This window comes from Centroberyx affinis, unplaced genomic scaffold (assembly GCF_046629955.1).
Source record: "Centroberyx affinis isolate AG114_WGS23_722 - 3 ecotype Tasmania unplaced genomic scaffold, CSIRO-AGI_Caff_v1 ptg003848l_1, whole genome shotgun sequence".
In the NCBI taxonomy this organism is placed as follows: Eukaryota; Metazoa; Chordata; class Actinopteri; order Beryciformes; family Berycidae; genus Centroberyx; species Centroberyx affinis.
In genome coordinates this window covers 160,714-184,553 of record NW_027281695.1, presented here as the reverse complement: position 1 = coordinate 184,553, position 23,840 = coordinate 160,714, and the positions used below count along the sequence as shown (strand labels likewise).

Below are 23,840 nucleotides of genomic sequence, written 5' to 3'. Positions count from 1 at the left end.
TTTGCATTTATTAATCATCCAAGTGAGCGTTTCACCAGCAAACTTCGTGCTCAAGTGGCCCTACTAAATCCCCAAGAACACCGAGCGACAGTTAGCCAAGATCTGGGATTTCCTCAAGTGTCCTGCTGCTGGAAATTAAAATAAAATACACAGCAAAACGAAGAATCAAAGGATTACATCAATATTTGGACAGCATGACGGTGAATAATGAGAACGGACGAGACCAGGCTCTTCACCGCCTCTCCAGTGTCGGATGGGACAGTCGAGTGCCGTCTGGTTAATGACAGTCTGCTGGTGCAGGCATTCGTTTCTAGACAATGTGTTTCTATAAATTACCAGGCTCTTTCAACTTTACGACTGAACACGATCTGTAAATAGAGCGGGGTAGTTGGGCCTTTCAGTGATGCTGTTCAACAATTTGGCCTATTGTTAGAGTTAGTTGCCTAAAGTGGGGGATAGGCATTTTAAAAGGCAGGCGTAAATGTTAAAACTGCATATTGCATATTTGCCTGTTGGGACGAGTCTTCTTCATATGTCGCTTTTTAAATGGAAAAACACACCATTTAAGTGTCATTACCTGAGACCAGATGGGCACATTATTTTCCAGCGGCCTCATGTAAACTGCTGTGGGTCAGTGTGGGTGAAAGCAGGGCAGGTGACATGCTGTGTGTGATTTAGTCAGAAGGCCTTGTGTTGTCCGCAGTGTCCACCCCTCTGGGCCAGGGCCGGGTCAACCAGCTCGGCGGTGTCTTCATCAATGGCCGGCCGCTGCCCAACCACATCCGACACAAGATAGTGGAGATGGCCCACCACGGGATCCGGCCCTGCGTCATCTCCAGACAGCTGCGCGTCTCCCACGGCTGCGTGTCCAAGATCCTCTGCCGCTACCAGGAGACCGGCTCCATCCGGCCCGGGGCGATAGGAGGCAGCAAACCCAGGGTAAATTATTAGTATTGGCCTATAATTATGGTATTACTATTATTATGCTAATATTAAAATTTTAAGAAAAAACAAACAAACATTAAAATGTGGCCACCATAATAATAATAATAATAATAATAATAATAATAATAATGATAATAAGAATAAGAATATAGTATTCAAAAGAAACAAATTTGTTTTGTTTATTTTATTTAATAGGCTATAATTAGATATTCTTGCTGTTTGATTATTTAGGCCTATACCCTTACATTTTTACACCATAGAATTAATTACAGGTGAGGCCTTTTTTCTACCAATTCTAATTTAAAATTCAAACAGCCAAATCAAAAGTCTGTTCAACATCGTCTTGCCAAAACTGCTAAGCTTAGGACAACATGTTTAGAAAAGTTCACAGCCGTAATTATTTCTATCCAACCCCGTCAAGCTTTATTCATTTTATTGTTCTTGTTGCACTGGTGTCCTTTTCTTTATTTGTCCGTCTCGTTTGGCCCTATACAGCAGGTAGCCACGCCGGACGTGGAGAAGCGGATAGAGGAGTACAAGCGGGACAACCCCGGGATGTTCAGCTGGGAGATCCGGGATAAGCTGCTGAAGGACGGCGTGTGTGACAGAAGCACAGTCCCTTCAGGTGAGGCCTCCTCTGGTAAGCCGCCTTTCTTCATCCTCAACTATTTCCCCTTAGAATCACTGGAGCAATATTAAAAGAAAAAAATATATACAGCCTATTGTTGATAAAACTACAAAATGGAGATTGCCATCCATAGGAGGCAAACGAAGGTCGTGTTATTATTATTATTATGAGCCTATTATAATTATTATTATATTACCATAATCATTATTGTTATTAGTAGTAATTGGGTAGTTGCAGTAGGCCCAGCATTATTATGATGATTATTATTATTTCTATTAAGCCTATTATTATGATCATTATTATGATTATTATTATCATCTTAATTGAGCGCCATGAAACGCTGCCCTTATGTTTGCAGTGAGTTCAATCAGCCGTGTTCTTCGGGCTCGGTTTGGGAAAAAGGACGACGAGGACGACTGTGATAAAAAAGACGAAGACGGAGAGAAGAAAACCAAGCACAGCATTGACGGCATTCTCGGTGACAAAGGTAGGCCAGAGGACAAAGCAGATGCTCGATAAGCTACAGAGGAGTGTATATCACCCGCCCCAGCGGTTAGGGGCTGGCTGGGTCCCGTCCCGTCCTGGTTGGAATACATGATGAATTACAAATGGGCCCTAACTGGCGTTTTGTCGCTTGGTTTTTCCTATCCTAAGCTGTTTGCCCACAAGAGACAGGAGCTGCTTAATTATTTATGATGAGCTTTGATGGATAGCGTTTGAGTGCATCGGGCTCCTGTGGCGCTGCTTAAACGGTCCCTTGAAACTGATGCTGACAGATGACCGATGTGACAGTCAATATCAATTACACCCAGTCTGCAGCACGGCTCTGATGTAGGGACACTGCACACATATAGGACCTACTGCTAATAGCCATAGGTGGGCTATGAGGTTGGGATTTAGGAACTCTGTTTAAAATCCACCCAAAAAAAATCTCTATTTCCCCTGCTTTTTAATTGATTCAGATTCATTACAGCTGCGATTGAAGCCTTTCAACAAAGCCTTGACCAAACTTGAGCTTTTTGCGTCTTTCGCCTGTAGCCAAAATGAGTCATGTTGAGTCCGATGAAGAACATTTTCAAGAAATAAAAGCCTGCTAAATTTATACTTGAACATGACGTTCAGTCTGACAGACAGATACGCGGTGAAAAAGACGAATGAGCCTTTTCCCCACATTTAAAAAAAAAAACTGAATTTAAAGAGGTTTAAAATTGTGAACAAAAGGCCACGAAGAGAGAAATCTATAGTGGTCTATAATTCAGCTAGAGATAATTTTAGTAATATCGTATTGTCTTCCGTTGGATTAGATGAAGAATGGTTGATGCAAAATGTGTCGTCCTTCAGTTAGTTAGTGGTTGTTTATCACTGAATTAGATGATGTGGTTTTGCACTCAGAAGGGGAAATATGATATAGCCTATATATATATATATTTTCTAGGCCTGTTTGATTTTACCGTCTGAGGCCTGCTGTGATCTTAACGTTGACAGGACGAACTGTCCATTAGACTTTGCAGGAGACTTTGACTGGACCAGCAGCTCCCAGTGCAGCCTGACCACTGGTGCGACTGGTTAGACTGGTGACATGTATTTCTGCCCACGTTTTGACGTGCTGAAAGCGGGCTATCAGCTGTCCCCCTTTTTAAAATTCTTAAAAAGATCAGTGCGTGCGCTTGTTTCATTCTATCATCCGGCCTGGCATTTAATAATGTTAAGACTTATTACAGCTCGTAATGAAACCGGTGTCTGTTGAATGGGCGTCTGTGTTGGAGAGGGGTGTAATAGCTCGCAGGCATGGTAAGAAATGTATTTATCCCCTATCAGCCCTCACTCTCAGAGTTTCAAGCACATACGTTGTGTTGAAGGGGTTTAAAGCAGATTAAATTGAGCCTTTTATTTCTTTTCACTTTCATCTCTAAACGGCTCACTTCGTGGCTGGAGCCCGCGGCGCAAATTCATGAGATTTTAGCTTTCCTCTCTAGTTGTTTAGATTGTATTTTCTTAATATTTATTTCATTTGTTTTATTGGATGTTTTTGGTGGTGCAAGCAGACCGTGTTGACAGAACCTTGCGGAAAGTCGCGAGTAAATTTTCGCAGCAGTGTTAAATTAAATAGACAGAGCTATGTAGCTGCATGTGATGCCTCAGCTTTTCCACAAGACTTTAGAGAGGAGGCTGGACTGGGCCAGACACATGCTTTAGCGTGATTTACTGTGATTTGCTTAAACTGGACACTGATGTGGGAATGGAGGCTATCAGATGTTCAACTGCAAGTGGGTTACACGTAAGGTTTTTGCATCAGGAGCGGCGAATCCGCCGTTTGCTTTCAGTGAATATGCTTTTAAATTCAAGGTCCTAAGATGTAGCTAAGCAGGATCAGAGCTGCCGTTTTTCAGACGCTGTGACCTCATTTTGAATTAAACAAGCCTGTGGAGAAAAGACAGGCTGACTGAGTGCAGGTTGTAGGATATAGCCTATACTGTCAGCTAATATTGTCTCTGATTAAATCAACAGAAAGCCATGTTCTGTGGCGGAAGGCCAATGACACCTGAACAAATTAACAGTCAGCTGACAAGATTTGGGATTTCTGTCAGTAAACTGGCCTTTGCATTTAGTTTCTGCAGGTGTAATCGATAGGTCAGGTAACCTGTATGGCTACAAGCAAGTGCCGCCAGGTCCTGGTCTAATTGTATGATAGCATTGTAATAAATAGGCTTTCAAATAAAAGCGTCTGATAGTGAAAAGAGCAGCAACATAAAAAACAGTCAGCATCCGCGTTTTCATGGCAGTATTTCTTCGATGTGCTGTTTCCTAAAGATACTTCACAACCTACTGTAGACAAGAAAGGAAAAAAGAATAAAATAAATAAAAAAAAATAATGAAAAAATAAATAAATAAATAAAATACACCGGCTATTCTTGAGTCCAAAATAAGCCTGGCTGAAAGAAAAAGGTCGACGGCGAGGATGGAAAGAGCACTTCAAACAAATCCAGGCGGAGTGACGAGAAGCAGCTTTAGTGAGAGTATGGGAAGTTATTAGCTATTAATAACATTTTTCCCCGGGCATCCACAGTTAGTCTACTCCATCTGCACTTTCTCCCAGCTATTTTGCCGGGTTGAAATTGAGGGAGACCCAAATGCTGGCTGGAGATAACACAATCATCACAGCCTCGGTCCTGGGCTGTGCATCAGTGTATTAAACTCGGATTAACCTCCCCTTTCCCCCTCGTTGCCTCGCACCAAATTTCACTGGAACACTTATTTTTTTAAGGGACATATTGAAAAAAAGACAAGAGGCTGGGAGCCAATCCTCTGCACAGAGGGATGGCGGTAATAATAATAATAATAAAATGCATTATTTTAGCCTATGTAACATTTAAGTTTAGTCATCTGCTGGAAATAAATAATTTGGCCTCCTGTGTTTAAAACAGCAAGAAGAACTACAAATTAAATGTGGAAATTGCAATTTAAAATAATTATAATAATTCAAAACCTTTGAGAAAATATGATATTCGCCATGTTATTCAGTGTTTTTAGACCAGATAGGCCATTCAAAAAACAATTTATGAGTATGTCAGAATTTCCATACTATAATTTATTGCAGCATCAGGCCTCTGTAATTTGCCTAAATCATTTCTGGAACTTGCTTCTCAGATATCAAACCAGTCACAGGTCATGGTTCACACTGTGTTTTGTGCTTCATCTTGTAACAGATGTCAAGTAATTTATCACACTGACCAAACAACAATATGTTGTCAGTCCGTCTGTGTAATAATTTATCACATTGCCCAAATAAAAATGTCTTGTAAGTCATCAGTCATAAATTATAGTGGATAGCAGCAGGTTTGTTAGTTGTGGTGGTAAATGATATTAGATGCAGGGACTTTGCCACAGCCTTGGGTTTAGTGAATGGACTCCTCTGGGGAGTAAGCTGATTGCCAAAGGAAATTGTCGCCCAGCATGAGCACAGTGCCATGGAATTTTACTCCTTTATAAATACACATATGAATGTAAAAATATAAATAATGGCGTTCTCCATAGAGTCCAGAGGGGGGAAGGGGATGTGAACACATTTTGTCATTGGTGTTATCTTGTCCCGTCAATTGAAGTGGTGAGCATAATAAATGTAAGGCTGTTCATCAGGCTGAATATTAATGCTGAGCTGTGCGCGGTAGCTGCAGTGACCTGCTAACCTGAGGCGGACCCTGCCGTTGTCAGGAAGGGGATTTCACGTTGTGTGTTTCAGAATGTTTTAGAGAAGAGGAGGAAAAAGTAGGTGAGGAAACGTTGAAGCGGCTAGAGGAAATTGAGAAGCTTAGAGTCTTTGATCCTTGGGTGCTTTCGCTTATCAGAAACATTTGTGGTGACACCGCCACAATGGGAGTTCATCATATTAGCTAGTGCCAGCGCTGCTTTCAAGCCTGCCTGTCTATTAATTAAAGCCCATTTGCCATGTGGGACAGGACCTATCTGGGCCTACATGCCACCAGCAGCACTGCTCCCATCGCTGTTGCAGGGGCTTTTCTCTTTGAAGGGACAATTTCTCTTTCTGGAATACTTTGGGGAAAATTAAAAGGTCTACTGTAGACTACATGGGGACCCCCCCCCCCCTCTCCTTAAAAGGAAGCATATAATCCCTCAATAACTTTAAAGCAACTGCTCCAGCCCCCTCACCCAACGCCCCCACATCTCAAGGTATAGAATATAGCACTGTAGTGAAACTCATCTCACAATGCTAGAAATTGCCATTGTTTTTCATTTTATATAAATTTTTCTTCCATTTAGGCAAAACTAGGTCTGTTAGGGTCTCCATCTTCTTATGTAAAATGAAGGAGTTGATGATTTTATCAGTTTGCTCAGGCTGGCAGGGACAGCATTATAAGATAAAACTTTGATCCCTGTGGGGAAATTGGGTCACTGTAGCAGCAGATAGTAATAGGATAAAGCAAAGAAAAATAGACTATAAACAGAAAATAATATAAATGAGAATATCAAATAGGGGTAAACATACACAACCAACAACTGCACCACTAGAGCATGTTAAATAGAATCAATCAATTGGCAGTATGGCGAAAAATATGCATCACTGAAACCATTAATGCACAGCATGAATATATACCAAAATATTAAGTATATTCAGAAAGAAATTGTTGGAAACATTATTTTAAAAAAAAAAATGCTATGTGCAATATATAACTATATGAAGAAAGAAATATGAAGAAAAGCAGATATGTAAATTTACAGCATATATACATGATGTGTAAAATGCACATTATTATTCACATTATCAGGTCTACAGATGGCCATACATATTAAGTGTCTAGGTGTGTAGAAAACGATTAATCTTATCAAGTATATTCATTTTGTAGATATACATAACATATACAGATGGTGTAGATTTAGATATGTGCATGACTGGCTGTTCACCTCATCAAAGCTGTGTATGGAGGGATCATATGCAGAGAAAAATGACAAAGTGTAAAGCGTTTGATGGGACCGATGAAGGGAATCCAGTCCGACAAACAACAAAGGAAGCTCCTGCTGACACCGGTAGCTCCAGGCTTCCACTTCACTATCATGTTTTTGATGCCACAGCCTCCATACACTCTTTAAAAAAACAAGTGCCAGGAACTCTTCGTGACCCCGCGATTCACCTGCTTTCAGTTCCACCAGAAATGGAATTCAATTGACCTATATAGGCTTTTATCATAAAAATCGTATTATCTAATTCATGTTCACTTCCATTTAGGTTAGGCTACATTTGACAGCCTTAACGTGAACATCACAAATCCAAATATTGTGTCTGTGTTGCAATTGAAATCAAAATCTACCAAAAATAGAGCTAATTGTAGTTTTTCTTCTCTTTTTCAACATACATCAAGACCATCCATTTTGCTGGCCTGACCTACTTGTTGATTTTCTTTTATTCCTCGCGTCTTTTCGGACTGCTCAATGATGTCTTTGAGAAAACAAATATATGTAAAGAGGAGCTACTAAACTGGGAAGGGGGTTTGAATAGGAGAATAGCAGCCCACTTCTTTGCCATGGAGTGTTCAGTAGCCATCCCTTAATCCTCCTTTCATTTTGCCGACAAATGCCAAGAATCTTGTCTGGCAACCCAATGGGAGGCTGATCAGCCAACAAAAGAGAAGCGGTTCACAAAGACCAAACGGGCAAAACGGGGTTGAGGGCAGTCAGAAGCCTTGGGCATCCCATTAACATCCCGTTTGCAAACGATACACACAGGACAATGGGAAACATAGAAATCACAACACACAGCACAAACAATATGGCAAACACAAATTAATAAAATGTCAACACTTTTGTTGGTCTTTAATTGAGCCCTTGGCGAGCCTTTTGGAGAACCCCCAGAGTTAGAAACCTCATGCCTTTGTACTGCAGCAGTGCATTTTGCATTGATATTGAATTTGGATTACTATCTGTGATTCTCTGAGGTAAAGAACAGAAACTGAACATAGGCAGGCCGGGTGTTATCTGTGCAGGGTTAACTTGATACTTTGTGCATGGCTGGTTTATTAGTCACCACTGTGTAGGGATTTGGCACGGGCGGCAGGGGCCTGGAGATGTCCGGTTAAATCCAACTCATTTAGCTCTCCCATGGAATCCGTCCCAAGAACCCGCTAGAGAACAAGATGGAAAAACTATCCAGAAACCTTTCATCCTACACCTAGTCTCAGTTAAGAGAAAAGGCTCTCACAGCGAGCTGCAGGATCAAACACATGAAACACTGAAGAAACAGCTCACTGAAATCCATCACAAAATGATTCTATCGAAAAAAAAAAAAAGTGCTGCTTTGTGAGAAAATGTTTTTAGTGTGTTGATCTATAACTGATTTTATATTTATTATTTAAGCCAGCAGTAACAGTAGCTGTCACTTAAAATAAATGCTAGATAAGGTCATCTGCATATATTTGACATCTAGTAGGCTACACTGATTTGCATAGCCTTGCTGTCACTTGTATTGAATAGGAATACATAATATAGCCTTTGATCCTTGAAGAATATGGTGGATGAAATTCAGAACAATTCTATGACTCCACTTTCATAAAAAAAAAAAATCTGTCTGCCTTTTATATTTTGTACAAACATGTAAATAAATGTAAATAAATAAACCGTGTAAATAAATTACAGCTTCAAGATATGAACAGTTTTAAACACAGTGCCACTTTGAGACACATTTGCATAGAAACCGCCACATATAAAATCTAATTAATTACTACATCAGTTGCATAAATGATAATGATAGTAACTGTCAACAGAGCAAGAATCACAGGCCTCTATGGGAGTAATGACAGTAGGATATTGTAATTGTTCATGTTTTATCCCAAACCACCCACGTCTTTAGCTGATTTTTTTTGGTCACTTTTTAGGAAAAGAGAATTAGCCAAAAAAATGACCGAAGAGATACACGCATAATCAAATTGAAGAGTGCATAACTGATTATACGTATTACCTTTTTAATGTGAAGATCCTGGGTTGGGGAAATAGAATAAGGAATTATTTTAGTAAGGGAATGCATGTCTAAAATCCTGTTTGAAATTCCCAGACAAAGGTCTCTCTTCTTGCATCTATTAGATGGCTTATTCATGGTTTTCTCTATCAATCCATGGAGTAAATCACATTCACCAAATGCAACCATCCAGTGTAATTGGCTAGGAAATGACCTTAAATATACAGAGATTACTGGGCCATAAAGGCCTTGCAATTTTTTTGGAGAGTTAACGTTCACGCTACTGAAAGGTATGAAAGTGGATTAATGGCCATTTCTAAGTCACTGCATTAGAATAATTTGAGCCACACATTTAACATGCTATCAGGCAATTGTGTATAGTTCACAAGCTAAAGAGCCAGCCCCTCGTGCTCATGGGAATCTGCAATAGGGACGTTACTCTGTACTGTACTGCATTAGTTGGTGCTGTAACCTCAAGCTTGCTGGTCAATTTACAAATTATGCTCATGTTGAACACTGAGGTGGATCACTGCACTGTTGTTACTCCAGACTATCTAGACAACAGCAAATCTTAGAAAATGTTTGACATATTTTGAGCTTGGAATTACATGGTTCTATCTCTACCTTATAATTCCAAGCTTGTACAATTATAAAATGATTATCAAGTGAAAGTACAGCAGACAGTTAGCTTTAATAAGAGGGCATTTTTAACCTACGAAGTGTGCCTCACCAGACTTGACCAGACTTGATATCTCATTTTTTGAATTACAGCCAATGAAAAAAATCTCTGTCTTGTTCAGTGTGGATTGCACTTTGCTCTAAGTACATTATGGAATACATGTTTGTCTAAATAACTAGATAAGCTAAAGTATGAGGTTTTATACTTAGGAGCAGCATGATGATTTGGGGCTGATGGAAACCTCAGACACTTGTTTACATCTCTACATATATGTTGTACATGTATTTAATGAACCATGCATTCCATATTGCACCTGAGTCATTCTGATCTAAATTTAGTCCACAGCTAAAATCTCCTAAAAAGCAGATTGTGGAAGTAGTGGAGTGGAAGTATACTTGAATGCAAGATATCATGTGTATAGTAATGTTTCTAGGTTGAAATATTCTACAAGTGAGCGCATGTCAAGAAATGTGAGGGCATATTACATGACAAAATCTTAATCTTTCAAAATACTTTTGGCGCTCTGAAATGAGGGAACCATGTACAAATGTTTTGATTTTCAATTATTAATTTCATATTGATCAAAATACCATCAAATTAATGTTCAAAGCCACCACATTATTTGATTGATCAAATATTTAAAGGTGCAGAGCCTGAAAAATTGCTGGAGCTTATTGTAGGTGTCATATTTATTATTGATTGTAGTTATAACAAGGTAAAACTATCTTCTTTATCATATCAAAATGATGTTGCTCTGGATGAGAAGCATTGTCGTCTTCTGAGATAAAGTTGTGATTACAGAGCCTGATTCTAATAGGAACCAATAGGAGAGTTTCAGGTTTTCAACTATAAATAAGTTTTGGTCTGAACAACTGATGGCCTTAAAGTCAACTGTTTGTGACTTTTGTCATTTAGCATTTTTAGCCCTGTGCAGGCATTTGTGGAAGATGGTGTGGACTGAACTTTTATGTCTGCTTTCCAGCGAGCTCTACTGATAGACAAGCAGTCGCTAACAAGAGAAAAAGGAGAAAAAAGTGTGAAAAGGACTAGAGAGGCCCGTCTGTTATTTTGTGTCTGCTTTTGCTATTCAAGGAGTTGATGAACTCCTCCAAAAGTTTATTAAGGGGAAGGAAACAATATGAACCAAAGGCTTCAGGCAACCAGGCTGACAGTTTATAAAGAGGCGGCCATTGTGGCCCAGAGGCAGATGCATGAATACCTCTGAATAGACTCCCTCAAAGTGACACGATTGAGCTAGACAACGGCAAAATGCTAAAAAGGAAGGTTTCTCCTCCGCGCCACCAAGCCGATCAGTATTTCTAATTCTTCTGCTCTGCATTAATGTACATCTGCAGTGGGAGGGGTGGGGCTGGGAGGGGCTGCTGTGGTCCAGTCAATGCAGTGGGTTTTACTGGTGTTTTGGTGTGTAAGTAAAAGCCTGGTGTTTCCTACGCCCACTCCAGGCAGCAGGTGTCTTGACACTATGAGGGAAATATGCTAATGGCGGTGGACAAGAGAGGGCGAGAGACATTTACTTTTGCAGCTCTTTCCACAGTTTCACCAGTTGAAAATCAGTCAGTTGAGCATCATTTTGGACCGCTGGTACCCTTTTGGTTCTTGGGATCATATGTGTGATGCCAGAACTCTATGTGTAAATATCCTGAACAGCAACAATAACTATGAAAAACTTAAAGTTAATTGTTAAAGTCATCTTTAACCTCAAACATTCAAAAGTTATTGCATAGTGGGGAGCAAATCATTATGCTTTGTCTATTTTGAGCAGAGTAAAATTTCATACTGGCAAAATTTCTCATACATTTTCAGGCTCCAAAATATCTTCCTAATGTCGTGTTTCTCTTGAAATTGATGCATGATGTTCATGGAAGTGCTTGTGTTTTCAGTCTGTTGTTATTCTAGCGGTCACAGTAAATCCAGAAAAAAAACACGGTTAAGAAGAAAACAGATGAAAATAACAAAGGGAAGTTAGTAGCACTAAAAACTTTTTGGCTCACCTGCTAAGGGCTGGTAAACTAAAAAAAATGATCTGCTAAGAATAATTTTTACCAACAAAAATAATTTATATACATTTTTCATAGAAATATGTCATCCTACCTGGTTTCAATGCTAAGAAATGTATAGAATCAGGCACTGCGTGTTCATTTAAAACTTGCTGATTCACTTATACAATGGATTAAGTTTGTAATTCATCATGAAGTGCAACAGAATTTAAATTACATACAGAACATTTTGAAACATTCAAATGTTATCATCTCAAAACATTGCCGGTCAGTAACTTTATTCACTAAAGACAAATTTTTTCTGGCAAGTAGTTTTCATTCCTCGGCACCTACTATTGCCCAGAAAATAAGAAATTCAGTGTTGATTTGGAGGCAGGTTTCAGAGTTGCACTTGCTGCTTGCTGCCCATGACTGATTTGTATGGGCGAGATGATGACTTGTGGCTGAATGCAGGCCGTTCCCAGGGGAAATGACCCGACAACATCCCGGATTTGCAAGGCAACAGGCTGCGGCAGGCGTCACCATTAGCAGCACAATCAGGCGCCGTGGGTTGGTTGTTGTTGTGGGCCCCTGCTGGGCGCTCACCTACAGACAAGCTGTGCCCCTGCAGCGCAAAGGGTGACAAAACGGAGGGTGCTGGGTGGTGGGTGGGGGTTGGGCACGGATCTAAGGGGGAGCAGATTAAGGGAGGAATTACATTCAGACTGCTATTAGAGAACATGAGGTATTGAGAGACAAAGAAGCACAGAAATAGAGAGAAGAATGTGTTTTTGAAGTGCCACGCAGAAACAACACGTGCGGAGGAGGTTTTTCACATGTGAAATATTCGAAAACCACATTTCATGGTGTGTTGCTCCCTCACCGGCGAAGGCATCTGGTTCCTTGCTGTCCAATTCCTTGGTCAGCAACGACAGCGAAAGCACCGCGGTCAACGGAGCTATTTGCTGATTTCCAAGATTTTTTACTCACTTGTTTTGTTGGCAGAAAACTTGATTGTTGCTTTGTTTTGCACGGTTCCCTACCAGTCCCAGCATTTCGTTACTGAAATCTGAACATGACCATCATTTGAATAATAGCTTTTTTAATTAAAGTAAAGATTTATATTTTATTTGTGTGTACACATAATGCCTGTTGATGCCATGGGATGATGACATCTTAATGATTAGTAACGTCTGAATGGTGAGGATATGGGTGGTTGGGATTTGACTGACTCTTAAGAATTTCTCTCTTGACAAGAAAAGTGTTCTTGGAAAATGCCCAGTAGGCGGATACATAAAAATCATAATTGCTGTTGGAAACTTTCAAAGAAGTACAGTACGAAGAAGATGACTTATGTTCTAATCAACACCTGTCTACTTGAAACGGAGTTGACTGAAGAATCACTGAATATTACATGTAATAGTTTTGCTGCTGGCCTGTATGATGACCTGCTATCAGCCTCTCTCTCCTTTATCTTTCCCATCACTCTCCACTTGATGCAGGCTCAGCAGAAATGCCCTTAAATTAAAATCCTCAAAGTGAATAAACTATTTACAGATGCTGTTTATTGTAATAATTAATACAAAACTATAATTCTACTTAATTCTCTCAATGTTTCTTTATAACTACAAATAAGGCTGTAACAAAGCATGTGCTGATCAGACAGGATTGTTGACAGGCGTCTTAAATGAAAGGCGTTTATTTGACCGTAAACCCGTCTGTTTAAAAGGTGTTTGATCCTTGACTTTACTAGACAGTCGTGACAGGACAAGACGACACCAACAGCTACACATCAGTTCACACTTCAACAGCATTTTTGGCTTGAGGTTGTTTTTTGCTTGAGAGACTGTTTTCTTGTATGATTGTTTGAGTGGTAGACAGCACAAAATGGCTGACACTGACATTATCTGTGAAGTTTAATACAGTTGGATCTACAGGTCTCTGTGTGGCTGGCTTATCTTGACCTGGGGGTTACGATTATAGCTGATACTGTGTCTCTGCCCATGAAAACCACCTTTCCTTTACTCACTTTTTTTTTTGCCTAAAGGGTCAAAGAGGCAAAGATTGGCTCCTTCTGTAGCTTAAAGATCATTTCCCCTGTATAATGTCAAAAGTTTTTTTTTTTTTTCCCCGATTTGCCCTATAATTTATTCTGAGAACGAAGCCAAAGTTCAGCACATAAAAAAAAAAAAAAAAATCAGAAACCAACTGTAAAATCAGCCAAAAAAAATGTCAGTGTGTGATCACTGTGGTCTCTGATATTCTCAATATGAGTGTAAATCTTCCACCTTCTACTTCGGCCAGAGAAGAAATGTGTTGAAAATGAACAGCCGTAATTGTGGGCTAATTCTATTCCACAATGGGGCATGACATAAAATAATGAAGCACGCAGGCTTTTGTCCAGTTTTGCAGGCCTAGTTAGTAGTTAACACTTACGGCCATAAAATCCCCCATTTTCTGCTCTTTAGCCGCTTTGCCCTGGAATCTTTTTCCCTGCTTTATTTATATGTGTGTGTTTTTGCTCTCATACACAAAGGCAATAAACATGTTCCCAGAGTGTTACAAATCAGAAATTTGCTTTTTTCCCCCACCAACTGTGAATGTGATGGCCAGTGTGAGTGCAGCCACTTTGGGCTGGCCAGCTGCGAGAGGGACGGCTCAGCTTCAAACACTTTTAACTACTGGGCTTATTTAAACATCCACTGGCTCTATCTCCTCAGGCGACCCCCCCCCCCCCCCCCCCCCCCCCTCACCCCCCAACTCACACACACGCACGCAATCACAACACAACACCACTAGTCCAGTCCACCATCCAGCCCAAAACACCCGATCCAAACCAAAACACATAACAGTCCAACTATACCTAAGGCAAATTGCTAAAAACCAAACATTGTCAGATCCAAAAATTGTAGTTTCTAAAATTGTATGAATAAGTTTGTTTTGGTCTTATTATCTGAGCACTGACAGCAACACACAGTCAAAGACAAAGATGTCTTTTCTCTGAAGTCATAAGTTGACCAGCTGTTCCTCCAGCTGACGTCAAATCTGCATGAAAAGGGACAGCAGAAGAAGCAGGGAGGAATGAGGGTTTTTCCAGCCTGGTATTAAGAGCCTGCTCCCCGCTGGAGTGACAAGCCACCAGATCAAGTGCTCAGCTATCCCTTCCCTCTCCAATAAACGTATCAGGGTGCATTTCAAAGCACCTTTTAACCATAATCTGTAAAGAGACTCAACAAGCCCAAATCACTTCATTTTGTTTGCAGGGGTAAGAAACTCCACTCCTATGATTGTTAATCTGCTTTTTTCAAAATAAGATTATTCTATTGCTCTTTAAAACTTTTTGCAATTGCTTTTTTAAGCCTCGAGCTGTCCACTAAGGGCTTTGGTGTGTACAGTATATCTCAAATATGCCTCTTATTATTATATTTGCTCCCAGCCATAATCTATATCAGTGTTTATATTGACAGTCAGCAATTTTTGTTTATATGGCTATTTTTTATCAGTAAATAAAGACACTTGCATGCCACTGCCTGAGGAAGAAAGAAGATAAAGACTTTGCATTTAATAACTGTTAGTTTGCTAAGACATAATGCCTTGATAAGGCGAGCATCTTGGTGAGGGCTGGATTGAGTTCAGTTCTGGCTCTATGTAGTATTTACTGAGAGGACACAATTTGTCTGCAGAGTGTCCTACAGTAGTTTACAGCTTTTTGTGCAACCATGTGGTATTTTTCATGACTATAGTGTATTTTTTTCAAAGTAAAACAACAACAAAAATTGCATTTTTTCCCTAGTTGTGGCTACACTTTCTGAACATGATCCGCCTGAGTGTGCAATGTTTCTAAATCTTTTGGCAAATATTTTACTCATCGCTGTTAAAACTGCTTACTTTGCACTCTCCACTTTTGGTGCTACACTATACATTTTTTTTGCTGTGCTGGTTGTGACTAAATACCATTGTGTTCAAGCTGTTTTGGAACAATGGCTGGAACAATATTGAACTGTCTGAATGGGAGCATGTACAGAAGCAGCAGCGTCTAACGGAGCGCTAGTCTAGGCTTCAGCTGAGTTTTGCCTATAATGGGCCCACTTGGACTTGGATTTGAGGCCCTTTGTTGATGGATTGGGTGCTGGTGCCAACTGGCAGATTTTGCCTCACTTTCTTTTGTGTTCTTTCATAATTTTATAAGTTTAGCTTTGACCTCAATTAGTCAAGTCTACAAACCATGAAATCAAGGCCCTATATTGTCAGTGTACAGGGATGAAGAAATGCAAGTGAGGGAAAATGTGGCATTGTATTAAATATATTAAAATAATCGTATGGAGCAGATATTACTCTTCTCTATATCTGGAAAACATACACATTTAATCCAAACATTTCTGTTAAAAAAAAAAAACCTTCAGGAATGTTAAACGCACCTGAACAGCCAATTTGCTGTTAACAGACGTGCTTTTCCAAAGAAAACACATTGAACTGTTGGCAGGTGGAAATGGAGTTATCATTATCACCAGCAGCTGTAAGCGACTGTTCACAGTTAAAATGGAAATTATTAATTAAAATAGTTAAAAATTATATTGTCTTTACTGAATAACTGATTTGTTTTAGGATTTATATGTATTTTTACTATCAAACACATGTAGATTTAGAGAAATTATTGACTATAGGAGGTATTGTTATGTTGAAAGATCATTTTCATTATGAGACAAGACTATTTTATGATTTCTACAGATGATTTCTCATCTGTAGACTGATAAGTTCCTGTAATTTATTTTTGTTTATTTATTTTTTAATCTGGCTGGTGAAATGTGTTCATCATCATTGTGGTCGTCCTCAAATAGCTGCAGGAATATGAAACTTTTGATTCGTTTAATTGTAACAGCATCCAGTAAAAGCCTGAGGCATGTTCCAACAGCCCCCCTCCAACTATCTCCTCAATGTCACAGCTCTGCTGCATCTGACCTTTTTAATACTTAAATATGCAGGCAGCACTTTGCTGCGCCGCTCGGCCACAGAGAGTCAATATGTCAGCGTTTATTGAAGGCCCGCAGAGCTCGGCGGGGTTGGCAGCCCTCTTTTCATGCCCGGCGGCCCCCTGAGGTGCTGCCTCTATTGGCCCTGAAAGGCCTGGGAGACTCCCGGCCCTCCGTTGTTTAAGGTGAGCCCGCTCTCCCATAGAGGCAGCCGACCAGAAAGGGGCTTCCAAAGAGCCTTCAGAGCCATGACAAGATGGCTAAAAGACCATCACCCATCACCTCTCCTCTCCACTCCATTCTATTCATTCTTTCCCAACCAAACCTCTTGAACTGCTGGGGAAAGAAAGGCGCTCATAAGTGTACATTGTGAGTGTAACACTAGCCATCGTGGCCTCACTGTTTGCTTGCTCTCTTATAGCCATGGAAAGCATGGAGAACTAGTATGTTGAATAAAACAGCTTACCAAGGCAAACTAAAAACCACTTCAGTGCTCTAAATATTATGCAACAACAGATCTCTTTATGTCCTCATTCAATCAAGAGCATTTATGAAAACTTCACTACTACTGCTACTACTATTACTACTATTACTAATAATAATACTGCTACTACTACTAGCAGTACTACTACTGCTGTGTGGATTTTCTACAAATTTCAATAACTTGAAATCTTTTGCCATAAAGAGGTTCTTATACCCACTGTATAAAGTAATAATTGATGACTTTCAAGGCTCTGTCATTATCATGTGTTATAGATTACATGTACATTATAAAATAGATGTTTCCAGCAGCCCGTCAGTGGTGCCTGGTGTAAGAACTTCCCGTCCCAGCAGTCAGGAGAGCAGACAGGTTGGGCAAATCCAGCCCTGAGGCCAAGCAGATAGTAGAGAAACAGATGCTTGTCAGAGATAGCACATCATAATAGGCTGTTTGTACTATACTCTCTTTCTCTTTTAACTCTCACGCACAAACAGAATGGCTGTGGAACGACTACAGCTATATTTAAGCATCAACAGGCGATCTTGCAGGCGAAACATGTTTTTTTAAGTAATACATTTGTCACTGACCGTCATTTGCTGAATAGATTTATTCTGTTAGAGTAGACTTGGTCAGCGCTCGTGGTACAAAACTGAAAGCGGGGCTTGATTGTAATTATACTGGAACTAATATGCTTTTCAAAATGACCCATAATGAGTTTCATGCAGCTCTCCAGAGCTCTGTCAGTCTTTGTCTCTCCCTGTCTTGGTCAAAGTCCGGAACGAAACACCACTGGTGTCAACATTCAGCACCAAAACCCACAAATCACTGTTTACACAAGTGCATTATTACAGACAATAAACTAATAAGACTGGATTTTTTGGGGGCTGACTGAGCCTGTACCTGTATTTGTTGTGGAGAAAATTCTTCCCTAAGGGGTTTGACAAGAAGTTTTAAGATCCTTGGCCTTCTTCTTCTCTGAGTTGTCAGTGCTGTTTTAGGGAAGGCTGAATCGCTCTGGTCTAAAATGATACCATCCAAGCTCTATGGTGTTGAAAAGCAGTAGATAACATTAATTTATCTCTACATGATACTGCATCTCCTGAGACAACGGCAACTACTTTACACTGAAAGATGTTTTAAAGATACGGACATCAGTTTATTGAATATTTTAGGACCCATGTTAAGTAAAAACTTGCATGCATCTGAAAATGATCAAGGACACAAAAAGTCTCAATACTTATTTTCATTCTTCCTTTAGGCTTAAAGAAGATACACAGCGAACATGTGTGAATTGTAATGGTTTAGTGGTAGCTTGACTTTATATTCAAGCCTTGCCTATACTCAACAATTCCCTTCTGTAGTTGCGTCCTGCTATCACAACAAGATGACCCCCGCTCACATTCAGTATTAACAGGCTTATTTAATTACAATATAACAAGACAATTCGTTCATTTTGATTCCATTTTAGATTGATTCTCCAATTAGGAGAAGGTCAGGAATGTATGCAAATCTTTTTTTTTGTTGCAAACATATTTTTTTGTGAATGCCATGGACCCCGAAGGAGAGTACACATTCTGAGATATTTAATTAATTTGGTGATAAAAACGCAGAGACTTCATCATGGTTTCCTTGCTCTCCCTAGTACATTCAAATGCAATTACAGCTATCATTATTTAGTAATCGGAATGCCCCTTTTTACTTCAACAATGAATAACTGGCTTTGAATTTGACCATAATGTTTTAATTAGATTTGTTTTTTGAGAGAGAGAGAGAGAGAGAGAGAGAGAGAGAGTGCTTGTAGTGGCTGCGCATGATATGCCAACGATATGATACAAAAAAGGCATGGATGTATTTCTACACCAATATTATTCACAGTCTCTATTGTGAGAGCAGAGCATGTGTTTTTATTTATGCTGTGGCACATTTGCAAGCCCTGTATGTGAGGAGCTTCGCCATGCTCCCATTCGCCTGATAAGACGAAGCATGCCAATCGTGGGATCTGGTGGAGACAAAGATGAGGTCCAGGTTGAGCCTCTCTATCGGCTCTAGGCGTCTGTCTCATTACCATAATCTCCGGTTCCCATTATCGGCAAGAGAGACTGGGAGAGAGGAGCTGACCTTCCCGATCCAGTGGGCTGTCAAACTTTATTTTATTCCATCCCGGGGATCCTCATTGTCCTGCCATCCAAAGCTTGCATGAAGCTGCTGCTAGCGTGCGATACCAAACCGTGAATGGTGTTCAGGTTGTCAGCACTGCCGCCTGGACACTGCCGGCGACACCGTGGCACAACATGCACTCTCCAGCAGCCTGCCAGCTCCTTTCATTTACATTCACAATCATTTCCTAGGTCTGCTTACCGAGCCACACATATAACACCGATCCTAAAAGTCTAAAAAATAAGGAGAGAAACAGACACAGAGAGAGAGAAAACTGGGGTTCGGTGGTAAGGTGATTCAAAAAACAAAAACAAAAAAAAAACCTTAAGGCAGCTCTCCTCAGACGCAAGGCCAAATCCATGCAATGTGGGCTGACGGAGAGAGAGAGAGAGAGAGAGAGAGAGAGAGGAAAGTGTCAGAGACAGAAAGTAATGCGAGGCGAGGAAGCGTAATTTTGCTACCATCCCTCCCCCACCTCTGCCCCTCTTCTCCCCTAAATCCACCAGCATGTGGAGGGAAAACAAATAAGGTCCATGCCGTCGCTGCAGCACCCCGAGGACTCTGAGGTGCCTTTTGGAAAGTGATCCCAGCCCACCGCACCGGCCTCAAGTGTTGTCACGCTGCGTTAGCGCCAAATCGCTTTGCAGCAATCCCCCCCCCCCATCCCTCCAACAACCCACCAACAACAAACAAGATATGTATATGAACGCATTCTTTAAAGGCTGTGCGTGTGTATATATATTTTTTTACCTTCGTTTTAGGAAAACAAATCTTAGCGATGACTAAAATGGTGGAGGAATTGATTTAATTAATGCAGCACCATGTCCTGCGGCCACATGTAATCCGTTGAGAATTCTCTAGCGGGAGCTTTCGAGGGGGGCGGTTGGGGGGAATACAAAAAGATATCCTCCGTGAGACTCTTCCAGTGGCCTGTAATGGGAGCCTCCGACTAATCCCATAATTCCTTGTTTAATTAAACTACAGAGCCGACCCTGTAGTTTTCTAAGCCAGTTTGACGGGCCTTTTCTTTTTTCAGTGTTTTGTTATTTCACCAGCGTGTTACCAACTTTTACACATCATGAATACAGTCACACACACAAACAACCAAATAACCAGCGGTAGGACTTTGGAAAAATATCCACCTCCACTCACCACAGTCAATACCCAGAAGTTATTGCATCACTATCTGAGTATATTTTGGATATAGCTGTATGTATATGATTTTTGAGCCTGTAGTCTTATATACAGACATGTAGTAGAGGGTAAACCCCTTTTTATTTGCAGAATAGATTTTAACCACCTTTTTAGTTGGACATAAAAAAAGTAAATTCATAGTATACATCATAGCAAGTAAGCAGCATCAATATGTTTCATCACAAAAAAACATTGTTTTCTGAAAATATAGCTGATTTTTACTTCTGTTGGTTGTTATTTGCCTTATGATGATCACTGGCTGGAGGTCATACTTTACCCTCCCTTTATTTACCACTACATCACTGCTTAGATGTTAATTGCTGTAAAAGGTGTCTTTGAAGGGTGTCATTATGTCAAAACTGTCACTTCCGACATAAATGGCCGTTAAGAGGGGTTTAGGCATACCAGCTTTCAAGTGTTTCTTGCAGAAAAGTTAAGAGTTTGGTGCCACACCCAGCTACTCTACTTCCCTGCTGTCCCCCCAGGGGCTCTAATGGAGTCAAACAGCAGTGCTGACATTTCTAGTCCGGACCAACCATTCCCACACTGCTACTGTCTGCATTACAGCTGTCCCCCACACACACCGACATGCAGTTGTTAAACATGCTCACATAGTATTGCGTGGACAGTACTTGTCTCTTACATACACATGAATACCCCATACACACACACACACACACACACACACACACACACACACACACACACACATGTGTTTACAAGTAATGTATTAATAAAAGAAGGTCCATTGGAACTGTGGATGACCACAACCTTGATTATTATATACTGTCTGCTTTTGTTACATAACATCATTTTCATCATCTTCATCATTTTTTTCAGGGTTTCACTGTAACCCTCTTTATCAAAACAGATTGTGTCCACATCTCCCTTTATCACCATTATCAAAGCAGGCTGCAGCATTAGTTGTAGAGGAGCATTGTGGTATGAAATTAAAAAGCTGAAGTTGAGATATAACGTTCTAGATCAATGCAGTCATGATGCTTTGGATTGAGCTGGGAACACTTCTAGACAATGGAAAGTCATTTTTATTAATTTGCTCTCAGTTTCACAGAGCAACTTAACTATTTCAGTTTCACTATATGTTAGGATAACAACAACTCAACTGTAATTTTAATCAGTGAATGTTTTTTAACCTTTATTCAGAGAAAGTGAGCATGCTTGCTAGAGAGTGGTTCCACTGTGGCACTTGGGGGTTGCATGCTTTGCTCAAGGTCTGCACCCACATTTTCCCAGTTGGTCTGAGAATTTGAACCTGCAAACTTCCGGTCACAAGCCCGGTCACAAGCAACCCCCAATTAATAAGTTGAAAACCAAATACAAGCACTGTATCGGTGGCTACAATCATTTTGTTTGGGGCTGTGTTGAGCTGTTTTTCGCTGGCTCTTGTCAATCCTTCACTTATTGCCACTTGATCCCTCTGTGAAGTGGATGCCTTTTCCTGGAGTGGCAACCTGAACTGAGACACATTAGGGGAAAGAAGGCTGCTGGCAATGCCAAGCAACATCAGAGCTACTGTATGTTTTAAAATGACCCTCCAGCTCTTTTTCTGCTTTCCCTCCATTCTTCTCCTAATCTTCCTCTCCAGCAAACATTTTTACGTTAAATAGATGATGAGTTACTCATTGGGGTTAGGGCTGGGCAATATATCGATATTATATCGATATCGTGATATGAGACTAGATATTGTCTTAGATTTTGGATAAAGTAATATCGTGATATGGCATAAGTGTTGCCTTTTCCTGGTTTTAAAGGCTGCATTACAGTAAAGTGATGTCATTTTCTGAACTTACCAGACTGTTCTAGCTGTTCTATTATTTGCCTTTACCCACTTAGTCATTATATCCACATTACTGATGATTATTTATCAAAAATCTCATTGTGTAAATATTTTGTGAAAGCACCAATAGTCATCCCTACAATATTGTCGCAATATCGATATCGAGGTATTTGGTCAAAAATATTGTGATATTTGATTTTGTCCATATCGCCAAGCCCTACTTCCAACTGAACATTTAGCCCACTTCCTAGAAAATACTGAGATATATATCGTGTATCGCCATTCAGCCTAAAAATACCAAGATATGATTTTTGGTCCATATCGCCCAGCCCTAATTGGGGTCTTCATGAACCACTTTTTTTCTGGCCCCTCGCCTGAGACCAGTTTGCATTGGGTGTTCCGTACCAGGAGCATGAGGCTTCCGCCAACATTGCTCCCAGGGTCACTGAGGCTCACAAACCCCTCCACCACAATAAGGTTGTGAGTGTTGGAGGGAGAGTGGAGGGTGTGATCTAACTACGGAGGACACTGCTCAGCCTTCCTGGGAAAGCCTATGTCAAACTGCTGTAAAGCAGACTCTGGGCCAATGGTCGAACCTCAGATTGGGAGGAACAATGTGGATTTCATGCTGGTCATCCAGCTTTTTACCCTCTTACAGATAATTGGGTTCATAAGAGTTTGCTAATCTAGTCTACATGTGTTTTGTGGATTTGGAAAAGGCCTAAGTATGACCAGAGTTGTAGAATGTTGGGGCCACTGCTGCAAGCCATTCATTTCTTATACACTTGGACTGAGAGCTGCATGCTACAGTGGCATCTCTGCTGTTTGCAGATGATGCTGTCCTTTTGGCTTCATTGAAGTATGATTTTTGACGTGCACTGGAGCGGTTTGGGATGAGGGGCCATGGTTCTGTCCTGGAGAAAGGTGGCCTATCCATTCAACTGCCAAATGGTGGAGTTCAGGTAGTGAGGGTGAAAGCGATCATAAAATTGACTGCCCATTAGCTGCAGCAGCTGCAGTAATGTAGATGTTGTATGGGACCATAGTGGTGAAGAGCTGAGCCACAAAGCAAAGCTCTCGATTTACCTGTGAATCTTCGTTCTGACCTTACATATGGTCATGAGCTCTGGGTAGGTGCTGAAAGAATGAGATTGCAGATACACATTCCCCAGCGTTTCTGAGGAGGAGCTGGAGGGACTGTATCTCCCAGCATGCCTGAGGAGGAGCTGGAGGGACTACATCTCCCAGCATGCCTGAGGAGTTACTGGAGGAAGTTGCTGGGGAAAAGACGTCTCCCTGTTGCCGCGGTGACCTTGACCATAAGTGACCATATAAGTGGCTAGAAAATGGATGCATGGATGGATGTTGAAAAAAGAGCCTGCACCAACATTGAAAATCTGTGTAAATATAGCACCAAAATGAAAGTTGAGATGATGTCTGTAGTAGTCCATAGCTGCTACCTGCATCATTCTGTGAAATCAGGGCCTAAATATCTTTCTGATATCAGTTCAAAACAGTTTCCAAAG

General features: G+C 40.6%; 1 protein-coding gene across 1 annotated transcript in view; it reads left to right on the top strand.

The window, feature by feature from the left end:
• The first annotated feature begins 708 nt into the window (after window positions 1-708).
• The window catches only part of LOC139662577 (paired box protein Pax-7-like), a 61,084-nt gene continuing 37,952 nt past the window's right edge, over window positions 709-23,840 (top strand). Inside the window, exons 1-3 of the mRNA XM_071541270.1 lie at window positions 709-939; window positions 1,441-1,585; window positions 1,932-2,060. Of these exons, the coding sequence (XP_071397371.1) occupies window positions 802-939; window positions 1,441-1,585; window positions 1,932-2,060 (412 nt within the window). The 5' untranslated portion in view covers window positions 709-801. The remainder of the gene's footprint in view (window positions 940-1,440; window positions 1,586-1,931; window positions 2,061-23,840) is intronic.